Raw genomic sequence first — 26,087 nt, 5'->3', positions numbered from 1 at the left:
CAAAACTAAGTCCATTGCTCTAGAAACAGATGTGTGTTGTTTCTTCTTTGTTTTAAATTGAAGGGTGGGGATTTTGTGGTCAGTCCACCATAAACAGAGGAAAGACTGAATCGAAAAGTTCTCTAAGATTTTTTAGACATTCATTCTTTTCTCTAATTAGATTGTAGTTCTGTGTAAAAAAAAAAAAAAAAAGAATCAGCAATAAGCACAAAAGTTTGAGCCACAAGGTCTCCATGCAAATGAACAGAGGGACTGCTTTATATCATGAGACCTTGGGCCAAGCAGACAAACCCCCATGTGGACTGCATTTCCAAGCCACGGTTTTCTTTTTAATGCTCTGCCATATGCCTCGTGTCTCCTTGAAATGTGATTTAAGTCAGTAAAATGTTCGTTTCCATGTATGAATCATATCATGTATCGTGAAGATGTTTGAGCAGATCACGGCTGCCACGTTCTCTTCAGAATTACTGGAACATCTCAGCATCTGTTTGAGATGTAATAATATTGCTGCATGTCACTGTATACAGTGCAGTATATTGCTGTTTAGCCTGCAGTGCTGTGGTTGAAAGGCCTGTGCTGGAGTCTGTAGGCTTGTATCTATCTTTGACACTGATGTTGCATTATGCAACATGTTGCAGTGCATATTGTTTATTTCTGTGCCAGTGACAGTTGAGAGAATTATTGAGAATGTACAGATTCATTATTTTCCAAAGAGAACAGAAGAAAAATGTTTCAGTAAAAAAGTCATTTGAGTATCATATTTAAATAGACTTTTTGTTGCATGTAAAACTAGGAGACAGATGCAACTGCAGATCTTTTTATTCAAAGGTGCAAAATAAAAGAAACCTTTACAGTAAAAAACAAAAAGAATCATAAATGTGATAGATTTGAGGCAAAAACAAAGAATTATAACAAAGCTAGACTGAGCCAATGGACTCATCAACAACACCTGAAACACTGGGCTGGTGCTAATCATGAGGCACACCTTCCAAATAATTACGTCATGTGACATGCTGGGGCTGATGGGAAATGTAGTTTTTTTTCTTCAGTCACCTGTTTTAAATATGTTAATATTTATATTAATGGATTTGTTGATTATGTTTTTGTTTTATACTGAAAAATAACATTTTAGTTTAATATTTACAAAAGCTGTTTAGAGATACTCTGCTTATTATGACCATATGACCGTTTTCTTTATATTAGAAGTAGATCTAAAAAATATCAACATCACCGACATTCACAGAGCTTCATTTTATTTTATATAATAGCTGAACGTTTCATAAAATATAATGATTTTGACTTTAAATTGATTTTATATTCAAAATATATTCTGCACATAAAGACAGCAGTCCCGCGCAAGGAGCTCCAGACGCCCTCTTGTGGCCAATGTTACAAACCGCAGCGACACACATAGTGTGTCACACATTCAATTTATTTGTATAGAGTTATTTAAAATGATCTTTGTCTCAAATTATTTTTTTTTTTTCAGAATTTTACATAACATCTCTGTTCTTTTTTTTTTGCCAAATATATATATTTAAAACATTTATTTATGATTTTTTCAATTAAATGAACGTGATTTCCAACCAAAATACAACCTGCTCTTCTACTTTAACCATTCATGTTATATTTTTTATTATTTAATTACATTTTCCTTTGTCCGACCCCCCCCCCCACACACACACACACACACACACACAAATAAAATGTAATCCATGTGATTTACTTCACCCTCAGTGGAGTCGTTATCAAAAAAAAATATGAAGGATATATAAAATTGGATGGTTCTTCAGCCTTGGAAAAGAAAACTCTACCATATAAAGATAAATCTTTTTCAAGGCACAAATAATTGAATATATTCCCTTTACAAAAAAATCTGTCTGACTGCAAGGTTTATTATTATATGAATGACCAGGTATTTTATTGTATCCTTCACCAGAATATTTGTTTTCGGCATCAATGTCATCACAATCATGAAGGGACTCATGGAGAGATCATGAATCATGAAGGGGTTTAAAAACAACAAGAACAAATCAAACCAAAATTTTTTTTGTCTTCACAATCCTAGTCTTTTGTTTCTTTATTAAAATGAAATAAAATCTTTGCCATGTCGTGCATACGTCTAGCATTAAGACATTTTAATATAAAGTCAGTTCAACAAAAATTTATAGAAAAAAAAAACAGGAGTATAAAAATTATAAAGTTTATCCCTAATGAGCAAGCCAGAGACAATGAATAACAAGAGTTCTATTTTATTTAGTGTTTTTCTTTAATAAAGAGCGATAAACAATGACCGTACTTTACCACAAAGTTAAAAACTGATGTATAAACAGCTCATGTAAATGAACTGAATAGAAAAACATTGCTAAGAGTTAACCCAAGTTTTTAGACATTGACCTGTACATCAACACACGCGATCATTCATCATTTATTTCCAGTTTCTGGTCTGCTAGCATTGTTTCAATCAATAACAGCAAACAAAAGCAGGTTGTGTCCTCTGGTGGACAAGTCCCTGTTTGTGGTTTAGCAGAAACCTGCCGTCTCTGGAGGATTAACCGGCGTTGTCTCTGGGAAGCAGAGAAATAATGACATGACTAAACACCGCCTTCAGCCTGAGATGTTGAACTGAGATGATCAGCTCTCCACTCTTGAAGCTTTGTGAAGATTTGTTTCATTTTTCTGCATTCTGTCTGACAGCTTTCTGAAGGAAAGCCAGGAATCCAGCGAGTGTAGGCTTGTGATTTTTGGATGTGTAAGTTCTGCACTGAAGAGTCCTCATGGTCTGATGCCAGCTCACACAGGACTATACCCCTCGAGTGGCTCTCCATCTGGTGAATGTGCTCCTGGTATCCCATGCTCCGTAGAGAGCTTTCACAAAGCATCTGTGTAAAACGGAAAGTTTTGTACGTTGCTTTCTTAATACGAGACACAGCAAAGTCCAGATATGAGTAAATATGAGAACAGACTGCAGTCCAGAGTAAATATGAGAACACACTGCAGTCCAGAGTAAATATGAGAACACACTGCAGAGAAGAGCAAAACACACACTTACCTTGTTGTGTTTTTCTGTGGATGAATCAGCGATGAGTCAGGAGTTGTAAAAAGCTCTAAGAGTTTACAATGCTCATGTTCAGCTTTTATAACCAACTTTATGGCAGACACACCGGACACCTGACACTTAACTACTAAACCGAAACAATCTTCTTTTCTCATAAAATCTGGGACTTTTGGCAGACAGGATCAGTTTCTTTGTACTTTTAGTGTTTGGCTTTTTGAGGTAGTCTACAGTCCAACTCAGTCTGGACTTGTAAGGACTTTCCATGAAGGAAGAGTAAACAGAAAAATGAAACAAAAAGAAAACATGGTTTAGAAAATCTAAGGTAGTAAGTATAAATAATCAGAAGAAGAAGAATAAAAAAAGACATATGAACAGAATCCAGCACTCGTACTCCTTGTTAATCTGAAGTGTTATTAACTTCTGTGTAAAAGTCTGGATCTATCATTGTTTGACCTTTAACAGTTACTTCCAGCTGCTGGTATGGTATCAATAACATATGGAGATATGTAACACTAAACACTAGATACCGATGTAACGTACTTTAATGAACCCCAGAGATCTTCCAGAGGCTGTGAGGATCACGTAGATATCCACTTCCTATAGCGCTTAACCTACACAAGGTCATGGGGAGCCTGGAGCCTATCCATAGGGACTCATGGTACAAGGTGCTGGACATCTTGGACAGGGGGGCAACTTATTGTACACACAGACACACTACAGACAAGTTAGAGACACCATCTTTGGAATGAGGGATGAAACTGGAGGAAGCCCCACATGCAAACTTTATACACACAGTGTGGAGGCAGGATTTGAACCACTTCCCAGCCACAGAGGCAAACTAAACCGCACATATGGTGCACTACAGTGGTACAGTGGTACAGTGGTGGTGGCTCTGGGTTGTTGATCAGAGGATCAGGGTTCAAGCCCCAGCACTGCCAAGCTGCCACTGTTGGGCCCTTGGGCAAGGCCCTTAACCCTCTCTACTCCAGTGGTGCTGTATTATGGCTAACGCTGTACTCTGACCCCAACATCCAAAGTTGGGATATGTGAAGAAAGAATTTCACTGTGCTGTAATGTCTATGTGACATAATAAAGGCTTCTATTCAGGAATTTATTAGAAGTTTTCATTGTGATTGTAGGTGTTCTGGTTTAAGACATCAAGTGAGTGGCAATTCTGTATAAAACTGAGAAAGGACAGCTGAAGAAGACTAGAAAGAAAGAGAAAGACAAGTAACCAGGGAGTAACTGCAGTATATTTAGGTAATTATTGAAATAATAATTATAAAAATGTAATTACATCACTACATCACTGATCAGTAATTAACTAAAGAGGTGGGTGGAAACCCCTATGAATGTAATCATGAATGTAGTGTGTGTGCGTGCGTGTGTGTGTGTGGTGTGTGTGTGAGCTAGAAGGAGGGGTTTGATTTTAATTATTAAGGATTAAAGGTAAAGCCCATCTGCAGACTCCATCCTTCAGCCTGTTGACAGAAGCAGCTACATTCACAACAGCACTGCTACAATGGTAAGAAAACACTCGCTCATTTTCTGATTACTGACTATAAAATATATTCATTGAGTGAAAATATACATTTGTAATAGTTAGGTCTATTGTGTGTGTGTGTGTGTGTGTGTGTGTGTGTGTGTGTGTGTGATATCCTATAGTAGTACTATTACATCACAATTCACATGCTTGTGTGTATAATGAGTTTTCATGCATATGTTCACAAGTATATTCCGTCCTGTTAGTATGGCTTCATTAACACGTGTTTGAGGACGTTAGTGGTGGAGAAGTTTGGAGAAGAGACGTGGGATCAGCTACGGTATGTGAAAACATTTAGCTATAGAGCGATTCGTCCTGCTCCTTGTGGCTGAAGTCATATCTCCTCAGGTTACTGGCAGAAGTCCAAGACACCTTTATGACCTACGAAATTTACGATGATGTCATCACCATTCGTCTGGTGCAAGAGGCTTGCAAAATGCTGGGTGAGAAACATTTTTAATCGTCTTCCTTAATCTGCTTAGCTTCCTGTCTTTCAAATGATCAGCGGCAAGGCTGAGCCATAAAGGAAGTGTAGTGGATGCAGAGCTTTGTGTCTCCAGATGCCAATAACCTCTTTTCTTTTCTGCTCTTTGTCCAAGTTTTTTTCTTTTGCTCAGCTTGCTTTCACTTATTTCACCTTCTTCAGCTTGCTAACATCATGCGTTTCATAAGTGTGCTGAATTCCTATTTAGAAATGCTCTGTATGAGTCCCAGGGTCAAATGCAGCATTGAGAATCTCAGACAGAGTCTTAAAAAAAGAAAAGAAAAGAAAAGAAAGAAGAAGGTCTTTAGGAGTTTGTGGGCAGTCTCTGTATGTGTGATGACCTTGGGGACTTTTTGTGCTGTTAAGAGACAAGACAGAGTGTGATGGTGTTAACAATGTCCCCATGACGGCTGTCCACCGAGAGCAGTGTGGTGTGTCACAAGATGCAGCGGACAAGGACAGGTGTGAACCTCTGGACACGCACTGGTCTCACATGACACTGAAATGTTTTGTCTCTTGTGTTTCAACCTCTAGATGTTTCTTCTGAAGTGGTGCTGAAGCTGTTTGGAGAATATTTCTTCAGCTTTTGTAAGATGTCTGGCTACGACACCATGCTGCGCACCCTCGGTGGAAATTTGGTTGAATTTATTGAAAATCTTGATGCCCTCCATAGTTACCTGGCTTTATCTTATGAGGTCTGATTGGTACTAATGTCGTCTGTTAACCGTATTCTTCTTCTTCTTCTTCTTCTTCTTCTTCTTCTTCTTAGTGAATGCTTGTCTTCATGTACGCCTCCTTGTTTCTGTTTTTTTACTATTAAACAGTATTCAGTTCCTCCAGGATTTCACCATTTTGCCAAACACAGAAATGAACAAAAAATGTCATTATTTGTGCAGATTTGGAGCGAGAACGTTTGGGACGTGTGACATCATCACCACATGCATTCTGTGTGAAGTACTCAGTGAAATACAGGCTTTCTGTTGTGTGATTAAACTGTATACCTCAGTGCTGGTGAATCATTGAATCTGACTGCTGTTAATTAGTGTTCAAGTACAGCAGCTCACCACTGCTTGGGTTAGTATGTCAAAAATAATACATCTAAAATGCCATGTTTCCATGGTAACAGCTAATTCAGGATGATTACAGTATATAAGTGACAACATGAAGTTATTTCAAAGATGGAAGACTTAAGATATAACTATGAACTCTGTCAAAGGCATTAGTCAACATCGGCCCAGCTGTGTGTTCATCCTTACATAAAGCATAAGAAGCTCCGTTTGTGTAGCGCTTTGAACAATGGTGAACTTTACAGTCTGTGCTGCTTCCACAGGAAATGAACGCTCCTTCTTTCCGAGTGGAGCGAACGAAGGACGGCAGGACTCTGCTCCACTATTACTCAGACAGGAAAGGACTCCACCACATAGTGCCTGGTACAGACTGTACACACAAAATAAGCACTAATTGCACCAGAGTCGGAAATAACTGCTGTCTGACCTTAATATTAACCACAGTGGTCAATTCCGACAGCAGAAAAAAAATCACATTTATTCGTCCTCTTGTTCTTTTTGTTGTTTCCATGACTACACCACAGGCATAATTGAAGCGGTTGCAAAGGATTTCTTTGGCAGCAAAGTGACCATGAGCATCCTCGAGCAGCCCGAGGAGGCAGAGCGCACAGGAAAGAGGGAACATGTCATTTTCCTCATGACACAAAGAAGCGAAGGGACAAAGGCTAAAACTCAAGCTGACGGTGGAGAGCAGAGAGAGGTCGAGGAGATGGTTATGTCAGGTAGGACCACCTGTCGCAGAAGTCAGGTGTGTCACGCAGCACAGTGTACAACTGAACTGCGTGTTATAGCCTTGTTTTATAAAATATAATAAGATAATACATTTATCTGAGGGCAGTGGTGGCTCAAACTGGTTAAGGCTCTGGGTTGTTGATCAGAGGATCAGGGTTCAAGGCCCAGCACAGCCAAGCTGCCACTGCTAGGACCTTGAGCAAGGCCCTCAACCCTCCCTGCTCCAGGGGCGCTGTATCATAGCTGCCCCTGCACTCTGACCCCAACCTCCTCAGATGGGGTATGTGAAGAAAAGAATTCCGCTGTGCTGTAATGTATATGTGGCGATAATAAAGGCTTCTATGCCCCCGTTCTAAATAATAATATCATTATAGAGCCAAATGGAAATAAATTCAAATAGTTTTTTTATTTTGCTTCTGAAACACTATGCAATAAACACAGTGTGTGTGTGTGTGTGTGTGTGTGGGTGTGTGTGTGTGTGTGTAATAGAGAGATTGCATGCATTTGTTTAAACACAACACATAATACAGGTCTTTTATCTTTCCATACCAGAGAGTATCCATCAGTCTTTCTGCCCCAGTTACCCACAGAGGCTGTGGATTGATGAGGAAGCCTTCTGCAACGCTTTCCCTTTTCATATCGTGTTTGACCAAGATGTAAGTCTTTGTCTTTTTTTTACTAATTTATTTATTGTACTTTACTTGTGTTTACTACTGTTGAGAATAGCAATAATCAATAATTAACTAAAAAGGTTCATGTGTTTTGGTTATTTCTTCTTTTCTATATTATAACGAACCCTGACTGTAATACTGACTAACACACATGCACACACAACTCACACAACTAAGAAACACAAACAGGGTGAACCCAGACACACAGGTACTGTAAACTTACTGTCTCAGACTCTTAACAACTAAAGTGCTTCCACTGGCCCATATGCAAAGCAAGTTCAGAGCCACCATGTCAAGACATGTACTGCTAAAGTGTGTGTGTGTGTGTGTGTGTGTGTGTGTGTGTGTGTGTGTGTGTGTGTGTGTGTGTGTAGCTGATTGTAAAACAGACTGGCGTAAACATACAGAAGTTTGTGCCAGGGCTGCAACAGCCAGGGATCCGCCTGAATGAATACTTCAGCGTGGTCCATCCTGAAGTAACACTCAACATCTACAGCATCAAGAAGTTTATCAACAGCCAGTTTGTGCTGAAGACCAGAAAGGAGATGCTTCCAGAATGCTTCCAAAACCAATCCATGCTCAAATTAAGAGGTATTATTTTCACTTTTTATAAAGTATTTGGATCAGGAGGATCATGAGTCACAATTGGGGAAATTTTATGCTGGAGATCCAACATTCAGAATAGTTTTGTGAGGTGGGAGGAAACCCATGTGGACATGAGGAGAACATGGACAGAAACTCCACACAAACCTAATGACAAATCACTGAAACAGCATCATGGCATCACCTGAGATTGAGAACTTATGTGCCACATGTGCTGGCATTGATTAACTGTATGATGTCTCCCTCCATGTATGGTGTTTGATCCCAGTGTATACCAAAGCTCTTGATCATGTGCTTTTTAGGTCAGATGGTATGGATGGAGTCTCTGCAGTGTATGGTTTATCTCTGCTCTCCTAAGCTGCGCAGTCTGCAGGAGCTGGAGGAACGCGGCCTACACTTGGCCGACATCGCTCAGCACGACACCACACGTGACCTCATCCTGCTTAACCAGCAGCGGCTAGCCGAGATCGAGCTCTCCAACCAGCTCGAGCGTAAGAAGGAGGAGCTGCGCATTCTCTCTCGCCACCTAGAAATCGAGAAGAAGAAGACCGAGACGCTGCTGTATGCCATGCTACCACGTCATGTCGCTAACCAGCTCAAAGAGGGCAAGAAGGTGGAGGCAGGTAAAGGAGGAAGTGGACTGACAGACATTCACATCTCATGGCTATGAAATACACATGCACAAACTAACTCGTTTAGATCTGTTAAAGCTCTCTTTAGTTTCACTCTAGGAATTTGGTGAAGTGCAGTTGAGGAACCACCTGAACACAGGCTGTTAACTGGGAACTAGCTGAGGATGGGTGGGTGGACGGGTAGCTTTAGTTTTCACCCTGCAGCGGCACACCTTGAATGGGACACCAGTCCATCACAGGATACAATAAACACACACATTTAGTATCCAGTTGAACTACCTGCATGTTTGTAGAAGGTGGGAGGAAACTTTTCAAAAGATTCCAACAGACAATAATTATAACTAAAGATAAGAATACTAAAAATAATACTAGAGCAAATGATGACGGATCTTAAAGCGACATAAATTTGTAAATTTATGTTTTTTCTATTTTTATAGTGTATATGTCTTTTGCATTAATTTCTGTGCGTGTTTTCCAATGTGGTGTCACATCAGGTGACTTCAAGGTGTGCACCATACTCTTCAGTGATGTGGTCACCTTCACGAACATCTGTGCAGACTGCGAGCCCATCCAGATCGTCAACATGCTTAATGCCATGTACTCCAGGTTCGACCGCCTCACAAACGTCCACGATGTCTACAAGGTGAGGAGAAAACCCAGACAATGTCTGCTGAGTCTGAAAACTGAGTATATTTAGAAAGATTGAAAAATCTTCTAGAACATTTTGGCACTCAAGTGATGCTTTTACCAATGTGATTGTTTATGGTGCATTGCTAATAGTATAACAAGCACAAGTTAGCTGTTTACTGCATTTTTCTTTTCTGTTTTTCCCTGAACTCATGTGCTCCGTTGCAGGTGGAGACGATTGGCGATGCTTATATGGTGGTTGGTGGTGTGCCCATTCCCAAGGACACACACGCTGAGCGCGTGGCCAACTTTGCTTTGGGTATGAGGATTTCTGCCAGGGAAGTGAAGAACCCTATCACGGGACAACCAATACAGGTGCTTATCTGTGTTTCGTTGTGGTCGGGGGTGGGGGGTGGGGGTGTTTTGTTTGCAGCTGTGTTTATCAACGTGTTTTTCAAAACTGTTATCTGTGTGTATTTCAGATCAGAGTAGGTCTACACACTGGGCCTGTGCTCGCTGGTGTGGTAGGTGACAAAATGCCTCGCTACTGTCTATTTGGAGACACAGTCAATACAGCATCCCGAATGGAGAGTCATGGAGTCCCTGACCATATACACATGAGTCCTTTTACCTACAGGTATCATACGTTTGAAATAAATCCACAAATCTGACATAACACTGTAAAATAATGTACAGGAAACTGTAACTATACTCTGAATAATAAGAAACACGCGTGGACACACTGACAGGTTGTGAGGGTTTAAGTCAGGTGTTTCTGTAGTTTCAGTCATGATGTGAGTGTTTTGATTACAGACAGTAGTGGAATTCTCTGACTTTAGGTGGAAAGGTCTAGAAATGTCTGAAGTTCAGCCAGGTGTCCTGATGATTTGGTTTAACACTGGACAAAATATTGAGCAGGAGTAGCTATAAGTTGTAGTAGTAGTCAGATGTAAGCATGTTCGGTTTCAGAGCAAAGTTTAGGATCAGTGTAAAGAGTTGTTGCTGATTCAGTGTCACTTCCTGGTTGGAAGATTCAAGTGTCCCTTTACAGGTAACCTGCTCTGAGTACTTAAACTTTTTTGATGAGGCTTACTCTACAGATGACTTCTGCCAAATTTGGGATCAAAATGTGTACGCACAGTAGTGAATAATTTTTTATTACTGTTAAAAAAATCCAAGCTGGCAGAAAATCTTAAAAATCTCATTAGTGAGAAACTGACATTATAGGGTGTGTTGCATTTTCTACCGCTTATCCGAACTACCTCGGGTCACGGGGGGGATCTCAGGTATCATCAAGGCAGGATACACCCTGGAAGGAGTGCCAACCCATCGCAGGGCACACACGCACTCATTCACTCACGCAATCACACACTACGGACAATTTTCCAGAGATGCCAATCAACCTACCATGCATGTCTTTGGACCGGGGGAGGAAACCGGAGTACCCGGAGGAAACCCCCGAGGCACGGGGAGAACATGCAAACTCCACTCCCACAAGGCGGAGGCGGGAATCGAACCCCCAACCCTGGAGGTGTGAGGGGAACGTGCTAACCACTAAGCCACCGTGCCCCCAATAATAATAATAATAATAATAATAATAATAATAATAATAATAATAATAATAATAATAATAATAATAATAATAATGAGGTTTTAATTTTGTAGTTTAGAATGGGTTAAACATTAAATTCACCACACACACTCACACACAAACACACATGCACACACACACTATTCTAAAATGATTTTCATCTCCTGTACTCTGGTTGTGTTTTGGCTTCATGTGTTCGTCTGTCATCTGTGAAGTGTTCTGAAGGATAAGCAATTTGAGATCCGTGACAGAGGTGAGATCCAGGTGAAGGGCAAGGGTCTGATGACCACCTACTTCCTGCTCCAGAACCTCGTTCTGTCTGAGGAGCAGATAATGGGCCAAGGGGAAGATCTCTGTCTGTACAGAGATGACCATAAGGAACTGGACCAAGCCACAGATGGTTTGATCTTTTCTATGAACATTTGTTCTCTTACAAATAAATTGAACTGAATTGAATATTCATAATGTCAGTTTGGAAAAGTTTGGCTGTTGTCATTCTCACTAGATGTAAGAGAAGTGGAAGAAGAGAGGACGTCTCCAAGTAAAGAGCAAAGCAGTAGCTCCTCCCCTTATCTGATTTCTGACGACCCTTCTCCCGTCCCTGCCGCAGATGACGCGTTCCCTGCAGCCGACTCTCCTCAACACGATGTGCTTCATTATGTGCCTGATTACTCAGAGCCCGTAGAAAACGGCCTTCCTTCAGAAAACGCCATCAACTCCCGACTCTGCATGCTTCTATAACACAAAGTACAGTCACACATCAGATACAAAAACTCCATTTGTTTTTTGTACGTACTAGTTTAAAATTGTATAAAGAAAACATGCTAAAAGAGCATTATGAGAGATGCTTATGTTTTGGTGGTACATAAAAGATCAGTGCAGATATTTGTCTGAAATCCGAGGCTATTGAGAAGCTAGTACTATAAAACAGCCAGACCTTCAACACTTGATACTAAAGTTGTATCCAAAAAGCGAGAGATCAATGATTAGCCTCTGCTGCGTAAGTGAGTGTATAAATCTTTTTTTTCTCCTAAATGGGCTGTTAATGCAACTTGAAATAAATTCTAATATAATTGTTCCACAGTGAAAATAATATGTTTTGATATAAACCTGTGTAATATTATGATTGTATTACTGGTGTTTATTGAATTGCAATAAAAAAATAAAAACTGGTATTATGTGTCTACTGTAATATATATACAGTATCATTAACTTTACTGTAGACTTGTCGGCTGACCTGGAGGATCATCAGCATAGTTTTCTCAGCAAAAAGCAGATAGGATTTCTCCATTAGCTTTTGGATCACTGCAGAAAATCAACCCCAACATAAGTTTATGCTTCTTACACTATTTTGTCCATCAATATAATCTTAACAAATGAACACAACTTTTATGAATTGGCGAAATTAAAAATGCTGAAGTTAGGCTTTACAGTCACATGACCTCAATAACATTACCACTTAACACCTGACAACTCTATCATTGAAGAAGCTGCATTTGCTACGTAGTAAGAAACATGACATTTGTGTTATTTAACAATGGAAAAAACTTTAACAAAGTCACTGCTACTGAAACATTTTACCTTATTAACGTTGATTTCATTATTAAAGCAACAAGTTTGCTAACAAAATGTTAAATGTTGGTTAAAGCTCATCGTCAACAGGAAGTCTCTCTCTCACACACACACACACACACACACACACACACATACACACGTTTCTTGGGGACTGACCTGTCTTATGTCAGCTCCAGAAAACCCGTGTTGGACTTTGTGGGAAAAAAAAACCCTTCATAGCTATAAAATTCTAATACAAAGGGCCTCAAAAACTTTACTGTGTGAGAAGACTTTCATCTCACTCTCACTCATTTCTACCTCTTATCCGAACTACCTCGGGTTACGGGGAGCCTGTGCCTATCTCAGGCGTCATCGGGCATCAAGGCAGGATACACCCTGGACGGAGTGGCAACCCATCGCAGGGCACACACACACTCTCATTCACTCACACAATCACACGCTACGGACAATTTTCCAGAGATGCCAATCAACCTACCATGCATGTCTATGGACCGGGAGAGGAAACCGGAGTACCCGGAGGAAACCCCCGAGGCACGGGGAGAACATGCAAACTCCACACACACAAGGCAGAGGTGGGACTCGAACCCCCAACCCTGGAGGTGTGAGGCGAACGTGCTAACCACTAAGCCACCGTGCCCCCTGTGTGTGAGAAGACTTGCTTTAGAAAATCTGGCCAGACAAAACTGAACACATCCGTAGTTATAATAGTTAGGTGCCAGGATTAAAGCAAATAAAAATCAGATCAATGTTATGTACCTGTACGTTCAAACAGCAGCTATAAAACATTCAGTGTAATTTGTCTGTACAAAAACAGCAAACAACTAGAATCTGCAAACAAACTGAGGTGTTTTGTTTCTGTGCATGTGGTCATCATCATGCTGTGGTTCCTCAACAGTGACGCTTACACTCACCCAATAGGTAATCATTATCAGGGCTATCAAGTATCACGCATTGAGAGTGACAGTCACTCATTTCGGTCTTTTGTCACACTCTCCCGCCACACATTGTATTTGTCACCCAGAAAAACTTTTTGACTCTTTATCATATATTTAATAAGACTCAGCGCCCAAAATGTATCAGTCCGCACAGCTGTCTCTATGGAACCAGGCAGGAATCAAGCGCGTCTCCCCTGGAGTTCTTAGTCGAGCCTGACAATTATCAGCTAATCAAAAATAAGAGGCTACATAACAGCCAATCAGAAAATAGCACTATCTGGGTAAGATTTAACACAACAGCAAATGAAAAAAAAAACATATTCATTAGAGAGGGTATTTTCGCTGGTCAGTTTGAACAAAAGAGATGTCACACTTGCCTGTCTTCAAAACTTGAGAGCCCTGCATTATATAATAATAAACGTAGATATGATGAAGGGTGTTTTTCGGTGACCGTCTGCTTGTGTGATTAACGAAGTTCCACAAACCTTTTGCTTTTCAACTGTTAAATTTCGGAAACTTTCACATCAAGGTCTAATTTCTCACAGCTCAGCTACAGCAGCACTGTGAGCACCGGCTCTCCATCTGGGAGAGACATGAGCCCTAGGGCCACACTTCATTTTACACTTGTTTTCTCCCTACACGCAGTGCCGTGTGAAAACACAACCGAGCTAGCACACTGCACTAATCACACTCTGGAGAAATCATCGATGTGCCCCAGAGTGTGTGTTTTTTAATAAAAATCAGATGTGCAAAAAACAGAGGGTAAACATCATATTCTTATATTAAGAATTAAAATGACACCAGGTTTACACCCACACTTGATTCTTAATACTGTGTGTTGCTACCTGAATGATCAGTGACTGAGTTCTTCATGAGCCTCTTGTTAAACGGCCCACTGCCCACAAACCTCCTGTCTAAAGCTCCTGTACAGTATTTATTTTTCCTGCACCTTCTACAAAGCTCTTTTCCAGAATGGATATATGATTGGAAGGTTCATCTTTTCACACTGAAGTCAACTCTGAGGGACTCGGACACAACTAATACATAGGCTGCAAGCGTTTGCTGACACTCAAGAAGCTGGAGCAGGCGTGTAAACTTTTAAACACGATGATCAATGTGGGAAATTGCTATTAGTTTACAATTACATAGATCTACATAGTACGTTTTACTGCCCTTCAGATGCTACATGAGCTATCTGCATGTTTGCCAGAAGAAAAATGATAACAATTTACAGATTGTCTTGTTCAAAAGTTTTAGCCCCCCTGGCCCTTCATGCATCAGTAAATCTTTACAGTTAACTGCTCAAGACAAACAAAAGACTCATGAACAACTACCATAAACCAGGAAACAACACAGAGTATTAAAATCCATTTATTTGTGTACATTTAGTTATTATTGTGTCTTGTGTTTATCTGTTATGAGAAATAGCTTATTCAAGGATGCAGTAAATAAAAACAAAATGCTGAGATTTTTATGATCTTATTCAGTGAACAAATTTTTTATGATCTTATTCATTTTTTTTTCTTAATTTTTTGGATCCTGCAAATCCTATGAATTTATGAGGTGTACAACCTTACAACATCAAACACCTCCTGGTGGTCTTGGTCTCTCATTGCTGTGTCCCGTGTTCATTTCCAAGGCACTAATCCAGTGCCCATCCCAAGCCTGGGTAAAATGGTGGGATTGCGTATGGATGGGCAAAACCGGACCATGTGATCTACTGTCGCAATCTCTAACCGTGAGCAACTGTATGACCTCACCTCTATATAATTGACACTAATTTTGTTGTATATTTGTAAAAGGTGCTAATCGCTAATCCGTTTTATATCACAGTGCTGTTGTATTTCTGCCTTCTGATTGGTCAGAAGCTTCTATTTTATGTCACACTGATTACCCTCTCTATACTGTATATACCCTATGTATTGTTTGACTGTTTGCTCTGTCCTTATCTTTTGTTTCCTGGTTTCTGTTGCTGGTGTTCTGACATTGATTTGTATTACAGTTGTCTAGTGTTCCTTAATGTTTTCATGTGTTTCCCTTTTGTCATATTATCTCTGTATCTTACTGTCTTACTATATATATACATGCATCTCAATAAATTAGAATGTCATGGAAAAGGTCATTTACATTCACCGGCCACTTTATTAGGTACACCTGTCCAACTGCTCGTTAACGCAAATTTCTAATCAGCCAATCACATGGCAGCAACTCAATGCATTTAGGCATGTAGACATGGTCAAGACGATCTGCTGCAGTTCAAACCGAGCGTCAGAATGGGGAAGAAAGGTGATTTAAGTGACTTTGAACGTGGCATGGTTGTTGGTGCCAGACAGGCTGGTCTGAGTATTTCAGAAACTGCTGATCTACTGGGATTTTCACACACAACCATCTCTAGGGTTTACAGAGAATGGTCCGAAAAAGAGAAAATATCCAGTGAGGGCAGTTCTGTGGGCGCAAATGCCTTGTTGATGCCAGAGGTCAGAGGAGAATGGCCAGACTGATTCGAGCTGAATCAACCGAGGTTACAACCGAGGTATGCAGAAGAGCATCTCTGAACGCACAACACATCGTACCTTGAGGCAGATGGGCTACAGCAGCAGAAGACCACAACAGTACTAGTAAGGTGTAACTAATAAAGTGGCTGGTGAGTGTATTTCAGTAATTCAACTCAAATAATGAAACTTGTGTTTTATATAAATTCAGTACGCACAGACTGAAGTAGTTTAAGTCTTTGGTGCTTTTAATTGTGATGATTTTGGCTCACATTTAACAAAAACCCAGCAATTCAGCCACTATCCTAAAAAAATATAGAATATGGTGACATGATAATCAGCTAATCAACTTCAAACACCTGCAAAGGTTTCCTGAGCCATCAAAATGGTCTCTCAATTTGGTTGACTAGGCTACACAATCATGGGGAAAACTGCTGATCTGACAGTTGTCCAGAAGACAATCACTGACACCCTTCACAAGGAGGGTAAGCCACAAACATTCATTGCCAAAGAAGCTGTTTATAGAGTGCTGTATACAAGCATGTTAACAGAAAGTTGAGTGGAAGGAAAAAGTGTGCAAGAAAAAGATGCACAACCAACCGAGAGAACTCCAGCCTTGAGAGGCTTGTCAACAAAATCCATTCAAGAATGTGGGTGAATAGCACAAGGAATGGACTGAGGCTGGGGTCAAGGCATCAAGAGCCAAGTGTTTTTTTAAAAAAACCAAAGTCACTGCACCCGGTTACCAAGAACTTTTAGAGCACTTCATGCTTCCTTCTGCTGACCAGCTTTTTAAAGATGCCGATTTCATATTCCAGCAGGATTTAGCACCTGCTCACACTGCCAAAAGCACCAAAAGTTGGTTAAATGACCATAGTGTTGGTGTGCTTTACTGGCCAGCAAACTCTCCAGACCTGAACCCCATAGAGAATCTGGTATTGTTAAGAGGAAAATGAGAAACAAGAGACCAAAAAAGTAAAGAAGAGCTGAAGGCCACTGTCAAGGAAACCTAGGCTTCCATACCACCTCAGCAGTGCCACAGACTGATCACCTACATGCCACGCCAAATTGTGGCAGTAATTAACGCAAAAGGAGCCCCTACCAAGTATTGAGCACATATACAGTAAGTAAACATAAACTTTCCAGAAGGCCATCAATTCACTAAAAATGTTTTTTTATTGGTCTTATGAAGTATTCTAATTTTTTGAGATAGCAAATCAGTTGAGGGGCACGGTGGCTTAGTGGTTAGCACGTTCGCCTCACACCTCCAGGGTTGGGGATTTGATTTCTGCTTCAGCCTTGTGTGTGTGGAGTTTGCATGTTCTCCCCGTGCCTTGGGGGTTTCCTCCGGGTACTCCGGTTTCCTCCCCCGGTCCAAAGACATGCATGGTAGGTTGATTGGCATCTCTGGAAAATTGTCCGTAGTGTGTGATTGCGTGAGTGAATGAGAGTGTGTGTGTGTGAACTGCGATGGGTTGGCACTCCGTCCAGGGTGTATCCTGCCTTGATGCCCGATGGCGCCTGAGATAGGCACAGGCTCCCCGTGACCAGAGGTAGTTCGGATAAGCGGTAGAAAATGAGTGAGTTAGAGAGCGAATAGGTTGGTTTTTGTTAAATGTGAGCCCAAATCATCACAATTAAAAGAAAGTACCAAAGTCTTAAACTACTTCAGTCTGTGCGTACTAAACTTATATAATACACAAGTTTCACTTTGAGTTAAATTACTAAAATAAATTAACTTTTACACGACATTCTAATTTATTGAGATGCACCTGTACTTTTATTGATCCCATGAGGGAAATTCTTATTTATTCTCATCCATCCATCCATCCATCCATCCGTACATGCCTGTTAACGCATGATGTGTAACATGTGAAACAAGACAATTCAGTGACCCGGAGATAACTAATTATAACCATTTCAAATAAGAAAAGCCCTGACGAGTTCTTCTTCCTGTTCTTTATACTGTATTTTATTTGTCTCTGTTTTGTTAACTCTAAAACCGAAACAATTGAGAGGATGGTGAGGAGCTGATACTTTATAGCTGGTATAATGTAGGTAATTAAAGGAAGTTGATTTGCAGACGTTCCGCAGCATTAAATGTAACCAAAAGTGAAACTAATAAAAAAAACCTATGATGATTAATGAATAATAAATGAAAATGTGTAGGCACGTTAATGAGATAATAGGAATAATAGAAATAAAATGTGCTGCTATTATTGGAAAATAATTGAATTATTTTTGGAACATTATTGAATATTTCCGCTTTGTTTTATTCCTTTACTCAATTTTTTACTCATCTGCTTTGTTTTCATTATCACATGTTAAACAGGTTATTTAAGACAAAAAAAAAAATCCCCAAAAAAGTACATTGTGCTCCAAATCCACTTTATTCTCTTGAAGCAGTGGTAAGAATGCCTTACTAAATATTACAAAATCATAAAAGAAAAGACATGTTCAAGGAAGGAAAAGCGCATCCGGTAGCATCTTTCAGTTTCTGTTCTGCTTTAGCTGAGCATTACATAAAGTGGACGATTGGCTTTGAAAGTAGATTTATTCTTGCACTAATAAAAAAAAAAACTTAATTACTGTCATATAATCATTTTAATTGTAGTTTTTCCCAGCACTTTTATTTTGGAAATGATAATCCAATAAATAAATGTGGCAGCAGACAATATAATGCAGGGTAATGGAGTTACGGGTTAAAGCATCGTGTGGTTCACTCTCAGCTTCTTTCTCAGGCAGGATGTTCAACAGTAATGTCAAATACACTTACATCTTAGATAAAAGTTTTTTTTAAACCATACAATATACTTTAAATGCATTTTTTCAGACATTAAATATATCAACACACCAAGTTCCACCATGCAACAAATTTTAAGGCAAAATGATGTAAATAGGGGGAAAAGACTGGTAAAATCTGGCAACTTAATAAATAAAAAAAAGGTGCATTTGCTGGTAAACACTGAAGCATGCCAAGTGCACAAGAAAGAAAAAAGCAAAGCGTCAACATAATGGGAAATTCCACTGATTTTTCAAAACGTCAGCATAATTTGCTCAGCTTCTGCTCAGTTAGAGGGACGAACTTGCAGCTTTATTGTGGCACATCTAAAGTATTTTGTTATTTGGGTTCATGCTGTCTGCAGCATGTAATTAACCAAGTTATCTGCTACATAACCAACACAAAAGCCTGGCATGGTTTGGCACTGGAAATCTGAAGATTTACTGTAAAACAGCCTTTAAGGCAAAATACATGTAACATTAGTTTTCAGTGCATCAGTGTTGACTTTGCACTCAGCACATTATACAGAAACTTTGAATGGAAATAAAGTATTAGAATTGACATTTAATTCAGTCACAGTATTGCCAGTAACTTGGCACTGTAACTAAAACCTTACTAATCAAGGTTCTCTTCAAAAAGTAAAGTAAAAAAAAAAAAGAAAAGAAAATGCTACACGTCACTTGTGAAATCCAAAGTGGATTTCTGTACTCTTCATCGACGGCTCGTGTATCGCAAACCAAACAACATTTATCTGGAAAACAAAGCAAATTAAACAACCTAGGGGGAAAAAACATAAAAACATTCAAAATTTGTTTTCTGCCATTTTTTTAAATGTTAAAGTGCAACGAAATTCTTCACTGAGAGAAATAATACTTCCTAAACATCAGTAATGCGGAGCTACGAACAGTAGCTGCACATCGGCATGTTTCCTCCTGCTCGGGTACCTTCAGAAAAAAAATAATCTCAGCTCAGAGCGACAAGTCTGACTCTGGAGTGTCCGTTTCCATTATTAAACACGTACCCATGCCGATCTCTTCGGGAATTACCAGGGCAGCGTCGCCATTTACGCTGGCTTTGGGCAACAACACGGGACCTTTGGGGTAAAAAACAAATTGGAAAAAAAAAATAATAATAGAATGAGATATTTGCTGATGTTTTGATTCAAATCCAGACAGGAACCTGAAATCTGCTTGATAAAATTTCTTCGTAATAAAATACTCACTTTAAGTCATTTATAAGTGATGTGCTTACACGCTATATAACACTGTTGCTCAGTCAGTAATAAGCCATTTAAAAACTGATGAATTAATATCCATCTATCCTTTCATCCATGCATTTCCTGTTGATATACAGCCTCACTTCCTGTTTGGCAGCTTCCCTGTCAGGTTTGTTGACCCATTATGGGCAAACCCTTTAGTGTATTAAATTTTTTTTAATACACAGGTTGTATCAAGTTGGTCTGACAATGATGTTTGCCAAATTTAGTGTTATTTGGACATAGGAGTCACAAAAAATCTAATCTAAATCTAAGAGTTGGAAAATCCAATTAGGTGTAAATTAATGTCGTAGGGTGTGTGAACTGGTGTCGACTCAGGAGTTTATATTGTATGAACACGAATCAAAAGTTAAAACCAAAAAACTTTTTTCCACATTAGGCCCAAATTTGCTTTTTCACAGCACTTGAACCAACAAGTCATTTTAACAACAGGGTGCAGATGCGCTTTTGGTGCTTGGCCCCCTAATTCACACAAGTGCACTTTTAGTATATTACAAATGCTCTAAGATCACCTGAAATTATTATTCACTTCTATTCCTCAAGTTTAAAATAACCAAGAAAATACTATAAGATGTCATCAAAATGCTCTGCAGAACAATAAGGCATAAAATCGGATTATAACCTTTGCTTTGCATGAACAAAAAAATGAAACAAATATAACTAGATTTGTAAAGTTTGTCATGACAAACTTTGATGTTGACATTGACGAAGGAAGTATTCGTAAGTATTTGCTTTTTGGAGGCGACTGGACATAAGGGTATGAGTGACTTTTTTGAGGCAAGTGGACAGAAAGCTTGTGGACCGCTAGGGTGTCAATACATTTGGAGGCAAGCGGACATGAACATGTGACGTTATCCTGTGACAAATACCCGTGACGCAATTACCCTTATTGTCCTGTGTGTTTTAATATGTCACATGTCAATGTTGTGGAAATGTTTTGATTTTGCTTATTTTGGGGACGGGGCTGCACGTGACATCACGTGACATGAGCAGAATACACGTGAGGCAGTTCCCCTCATTGGGCTGAGTGTTTTGATATGTCACATGTCTGTGTTGTGCTAATTTTTGATTTTCATGTGACGTCATGTGACGTGAGCAGAATACACATGCGGCAGTTCCCCGTATTATGCTGAGTGTTTTGATATGACATGTCCATGTTGTGCTGCATGCGACGTCGAGTGCCGTCACCAGAATAAAAGGTGGGGTGCCAATACTTTTGGAGAAAAGTGGCTACTAAGGGTTTGGACATTTCATGTCAATACTGCAGTCATTATGGGATTCTACTTATTATTATACTGCATAGCAATTCATGCAATGAATTGTACATGCAATTCTTAATGTTGAATGAACAATAGAGAGAGAGATAGATGGATGGATAGATAGATAGAGGTGTGGTAAATGTATTGACTGGGGGCCAATACTTTTGGGAACATTGGATTGATAGTGTGGAGTTGATAGTTACATGTATTGAGAGTCTCCTTTACATCTACAGTCACTAGGAGAACAGGAGAGAAGCGGTGCCTGAGCTCTGCGCACGCTGCGTGTGTGAGAGCTTAAAGGAATTTTAAGAATTTCCCATTCAGGTCTGTTGGAGTTTTTGGGATATTCGATCGTCGACTACAGAAAAACCGAAAGTTCCGTCGGTACCCCGAAATAAAATTTTGCCCAGAGTAAGATCCTAAAGGAGCTGGCCGAGTTCGGTGTAAATCACTCGAAAACTTGCCGAGTTATAAACCTACAAACTTTAGAATGGGAGTCTATGGGAAAAAGGCCACTTTGAGCTTCTGTACCGGGAATGCCAGAATTCCGATCGCTTAAAAAAATAGCAACAAACTTCAGACCAGGGTCTACGACATATCTGAATTTGGTGCATGTGGCTCGACGGCTCTAGGAGGAGTAGCGATTAATCTAAAGTTGGCTAAGAAAAATAACTCCAGTAGCATAACAGAATGTTAATTATTGATGGAGTGATGTTTATTTAACATATATGGAAGGAGTCTCCCATGTTAGTACATTTCCTTCCATGATCATTTTTTTTGGTCTGTTTTTTTAATTATCTTGTTTCATGGATGTGTCACAACAATGAACACAGTGTATTTAAAAAAAGTAAATTAAAAAAATAAAAATACTGTATGTGCCTAATAAAGCCTCATTAATATTTATCCTTTTATCGTACTAAAGATATTAATAAAAAATAAATTCTGCACCAAATCAAATATGCATATGAGTTAAATTACTATTTGTTTGAGTTAACATTTTGTGTGTGTGTGCGGTGACTCACGTTCCATCTCCTCTGCACCTCCATCACTGACAGCCTCCGTGTCTGAGCATGTCCTTGTGCGTCTCTGTGATGTCCTGTGCTCTATCGCTGTGCTGGACCTAAAGGGAAAAAAATTTGTTCATGGACTGAGAAATAAACGCAGAATAAACGTGCATCCTGTACGTGTTAGAACATTCTTACCTGTCGTAGCTATATGTGCCTGGATGGCTGATGGAACGTTTCATCTGTTTGGTGAAGAAGACAATTTAATGTAATTATTCTCAGCATGGTATTATTGTATTAAAAAAAACAAATGCTGGTTGTTTTTATAGTTCATTTGAAGAAAATGATTTTAGGTCCTCACTCTGGCCATTTGGACGGGAGACGGGGAGACGGGTGACATGAGCGGGTCGGAAGGACTCGACTGCAGCATGTCTGTCTGGAACTTCAGATTAGCGATCTTCATACATTCCTCCAATGTCTGAATGAAGGTATTACACGTGGCACTCAACAACGACGACGCCTCGTTCCTCGTCTGGAAAAAAAATACATCCTAATCAACGATGACTTAGAAAAAGTAAAGGTTTGTAAATGATCTTGTGGGATTTCATACAGTCGGGGCTATAAACATTTGCCTCTGGAACACAATCACCATGGATTTGTCAGAAGTGTTCATTTTCAGCTTTAATCCAGGTGGGTTAAAGTATTAAACTGTGTAGGAATTACAGCACCTCCATTTTAACAAGCTGAGTGCTGAGCAGTTTCTGGGAAAATTAATGAGATAAAATGTCTAACCCTAGAACTTGCATTTGGTTGTTGTACTCAGGAACTTTGACTGTTTATTATGTGGGCCGAAAATCTGATGTAAATGAAGGAAGCCATCATTTAGACCGAAGTATAAAAATATAACCCTTAAATTTATAATTGTGTTAGTTTATCCAGTTACTTTTGAGCCTGTGAAAATGGAGGGTATTTTCTGTGTATAATGATTCAAATTCTTAAAGAGTTCAAAATTACTAAAGTTCTCACTGTCCAGAAGAAAAAAAATATATGGCATGTGGTGACTGACCTCGGCACCATCTCCCTCCTGCTCCACCGACTCATGAATGGTGTGAACCTGTTGCATGAGCAAGTCACAGTACAGACGCAGTTCTGACATCTTGGTTTTCAGAGACTCTGTGGTTTCTATTAATTCTGCAAGAGATGAGTAGAAAAATCTTTATATGATCCATGCTGTGTGTAACGTCACCACAAGATGATATGAAGAGAAGCATACAGAGTTGGAAGAGAACATAGAAAAAAAACGTGAACGAATTTCAGACCTCTCTCTTTTTTGGTTCTTGTGTCAGCAAGCCCAGCCTTTGAGCTGCCTAGAGCCACCAGCCATTTCTGCCTCTCAGCAGCGTTTACAGCCTTTACGTAGAAATGCTGCTCTCCTGGTATAATCAGCTCCAGTCTGGTATTATCAGTAGGGTGAACTGTTTTAAAGGAATAAAGAAGTCAAATAAACATGCTTGTGCATATTATGCTTAACATTTAAGGTAAAAATAAACTGTTTGCTGATGTATCGTATCTAAGTATCCACGACTGTTTAAAGTGCAATACCTTTAATTTCACACACTGACATCTTTATGCTGCCCTTGCTACCTTTGCACACATTATCTTGGGAGTCGTAATAAGAAATGATTCCGTTGTTCAACACAAACCAGCGTGGCTGCCATCCTACAATACAAAAACATAAAGATAAAAATAATGACAATTCATTTCATTTGTGTCGAACCCTGGTGAGTTTGAGCAAGTTTGTCTGGGTCTGGTTTCAATCTCTCCGGTGCTGTTTGAGTGAGAAGGAAATGATTCACCGTTTTGAGGAGACGTTTTTTTTTTTTTAGGTGATAGACAGACAGACAAACAGACAGACAGATAGAGGAACAGACAAACAAAAAAATAGACAGATAGACAGAGAAACAGACATACAGACAAACAGACAGACAAACAGACAGACAAACAGACAGACACAGACAGCCAGATAGACAAACAGACAGACATTGACAGACAGACAACCAGATAGACAGACAGACAGACACACAGACAGACAGACACACAGACAGACAGACAAACAAACACAGACAGGCAGGCAGACAGATAGATACAGGCAGGTAGACAGACAGAAAGACAGATAGATAGATAGACAGATACAGGCAGGTAGGCAGACAGACATATAGACAGACAAACACAAACAGACAGATAGACAGACAGATACAGGCAGGTAGACAGACAGACATAGACAGATACAGACAGACAGATAGATAGATAGATAGACGCAGGCAGGTAGACAGACAGACAGACAGACAGACAGATACAGGCAGGTAGACAGACAGACAGACATATAGACAGATACAGGCAGACAGGTAGATAGATAGATATATATAGATAGATAGGCAGGTAGGCAGACAGACAGACAGACAGACAGACAGAGAGATAGATAGATAGATAGATAGATAGATAGATAGATAGATAGATAGATAGAGGCAGGTAGGCAGAGAGACAGACATATAGACAGACAGATAGACAGACAGATACAGGTAGATAGATAGAGATAGATAGAGATAGATAGATAGATAGATAGATAGATAGATAGATAGATAGATAGATAGATAGATAGATAGATAGACAGACAGATACAGGCAGGTAGGCAGACAGACAGACATATAGACAGACAGATACAGGCAGACAGACAGACAAACAGATAGATAGACAGATAGATAGATAGATAGATAGATAGATAGATAGATAGATAGATAGATAGATAGACAAACACAGGCAGGTAGGCAGACAGACAGATAGACAGACAGATACAGACAGGCAGACAGACAGACAGATAGATAGATAGATAGATAGATAGATAGATAGATAGATAGATACAGGCAGACAGACAGATAGATAGACAGATAGATTGATAGACAGATACAGGCAGGTAGGCAGACAGACAGACAAATAGATAGATAGATAGTTCGATCGATCAAGTGCTCAGATCGTGTTTTTTGTCTTTTTTGTTGGTGTCAATGACAAAACAAAGCCAATAGCAAACGAACCCCAAACGTTTTCGCCCTCATCAGGAGTATTAGGTGTGAAAGCGCCTTAGATTCATATAAAACTACTGACAGTCCAATCATACATCTATAGACAGTTATAGAAGTTCTTTAAGTTCCAAAACTAAAAACGACGTATTTTAATCACAAGAACAAGGTATTAGATTTCACATGGTCTGCATTTCTGAGCTCTTTATACACATTTGTGTGGGATTTCCTGCAGCTGCTCCTGTCCTGTATAAACTGACCTGTCATGTAATTTGTCCACTTGTACAAAACTCCTTCCATTATTGTTGTGCCACAAAGACTGTAGAGAAAAACCAGGAAGATTAAAACACAGCCGAACACCGCACTGCAATGTTCAGGTGCTTCTTAGCTCCATTAAACAAACTAAATGTGTAGTAAGGAGTGAAAAACGCGTCCATTGTGCCGTTATCCAAAGATGAATTTTCATCATGAAAAGATCCTCCTGAACTGTCGCGTTTCCCTACAACCACACCGGAAGTGGATGTTTACAAACTATAAAACTCAAGAAGTGTACAATACGCGACGGATTATAATAACAATAATAATAATAGTAATAATAATATTTATAATAATAACAATAATAATAATAGTAATGCGCAATTGGTGTTTAATGGAGACGCACGTAAACAGGAAGTGACGGTTT

General features: G+C 39.5%; 2 protein-coding genes and 1 long non-coding RNA gene across 5 annotated transcripts; 1 reads left to right on the top strand and 2 right to left on the bottom strand.

Moving 5' to 3' along the window:
• Window positions 1–2,245: 2,245 nt before the first annotated feature.
• LOC132838969 (uncharacterized) lies at window positions 2,246–3,788 on the bottom strand. Its single transcript, XR_009647677.1, has 2 exons — window positions 3,053–3,788; window positions 2,246–2,882 (listed from the first exon to the last, which is right to left on the bottom strand). It is a non-coding gene; the product is annotated as an uncharacterized LOC132838969 (long non-coding RNA).
• A 305-nt stretch (window positions 3,789–4,093) lies between these two features.
• Window positions 4,094–12,082, top strand: gucy1b2 (guanylate cyclase 1, soluble, beta 2). 3 transcript variants are annotated; one of them, XM_060859675.1, is made up of 15 exons: window positions 4,094–4,318; window positions 4,472–4,583; window positions 4,808–4,881; window positions 4,950–5,044; window positions 5,620–5,780; window positions 6,416–6,515; window positions 6,677–6,874; window positions 7,437–7,540; window positions 7,930–8,146; window positions 8,461–8,781; window positions 9,285–9,433; window positions 9,646–9,792; window positions 9,900–10,054; window positions 11,224–11,408; window positions 11,514–12,082. In XM_060859675.1, the coding sequence occupies exons 2-15, from the start codon at window positions 4,581–4,583 to the stop codon at window positions 11,747–11,749; spliced, it is 2,145 nt and encodes a 714-aa protein (XP_060715658.1). In that variant the 5' UTR covers window positions 4,094–4,318; window positions 4,472–4,580; the 3' UTR covers window positions 11,750–12,082. The 3 variants fall into 3 exon arrangements, with proteins under 3 accessions (XP_060715658.1, XP_060715659.1, XP_060715660.1); XM_060859676.1 differs by lacking the exons at window positions 4,094–4,318; window positions 4,472–4,583; window positions 5,620–5,780 and having other exon boundaries at window positions 4,802–4,881; XM_060859677.1 differs by lacking the exons at window positions 4,094–4,318; window positions 4,472–4,583; window positions 4,808–4,881; window positions 4,950–5,044 and adding an exon at window positions 5,982–6,159 and having other exon boundaries at window positions 5,653–5,780.
• Window positions 12,083–18,377: 6,295 nt separating this feature from the next.
• plekha3 (pleckstrin homology domain containing, family A (phosphoinositide binding specific) member 3) lies at window positions 18,378–26,086 on the bottom strand. The gene is made up of 8 exons (XM_060859038.1): window positions 25,666–26,086; window positions 23,934–24,050; window positions 23,651–23,806; window positions 23,398–23,522; window positions 22,693–22,863; window positions 22,530–22,573; window positions 22,350–22,447; window positions 18,378–19,885 (listed from the first exon to the last, which is right to left on the bottom strand). The coding sequence occupies exons 1-8, from the start codon at window positions 25,703–25,705 to the stop codon at window positions 19,761–19,763; spliced, it is 876 nt and encodes a 291-aa protein (XP_060715021.1). The 5' UTR covers window positions 25,706–26,086; the 3' UTR covers window positions 18,378–19,760.
• Window position 26,087: the final 1 nt, after the last annotated feature.

This window comes from Tachysurus vachellii, chromosome 23, assembly GCF_030014155.1.
Source record: "Tachysurus vachellii isolate PV-2020 chromosome 23, HZAU_Pvac_v1, whole genome shotgun sequence".
NCBI classification, from domain to species: domain Eukaryota; kingdom Metazoa; phylum Chordata; class Actinopteri; order Siluriformes; family Bagridae; genus Tachysurus; species Tachysurus vachellii.
The sequence above is the reverse complement of the archived record's forward strand: the minus strand, read 5'-3'. Positions and strand labels throughout refer to the sequence as shown.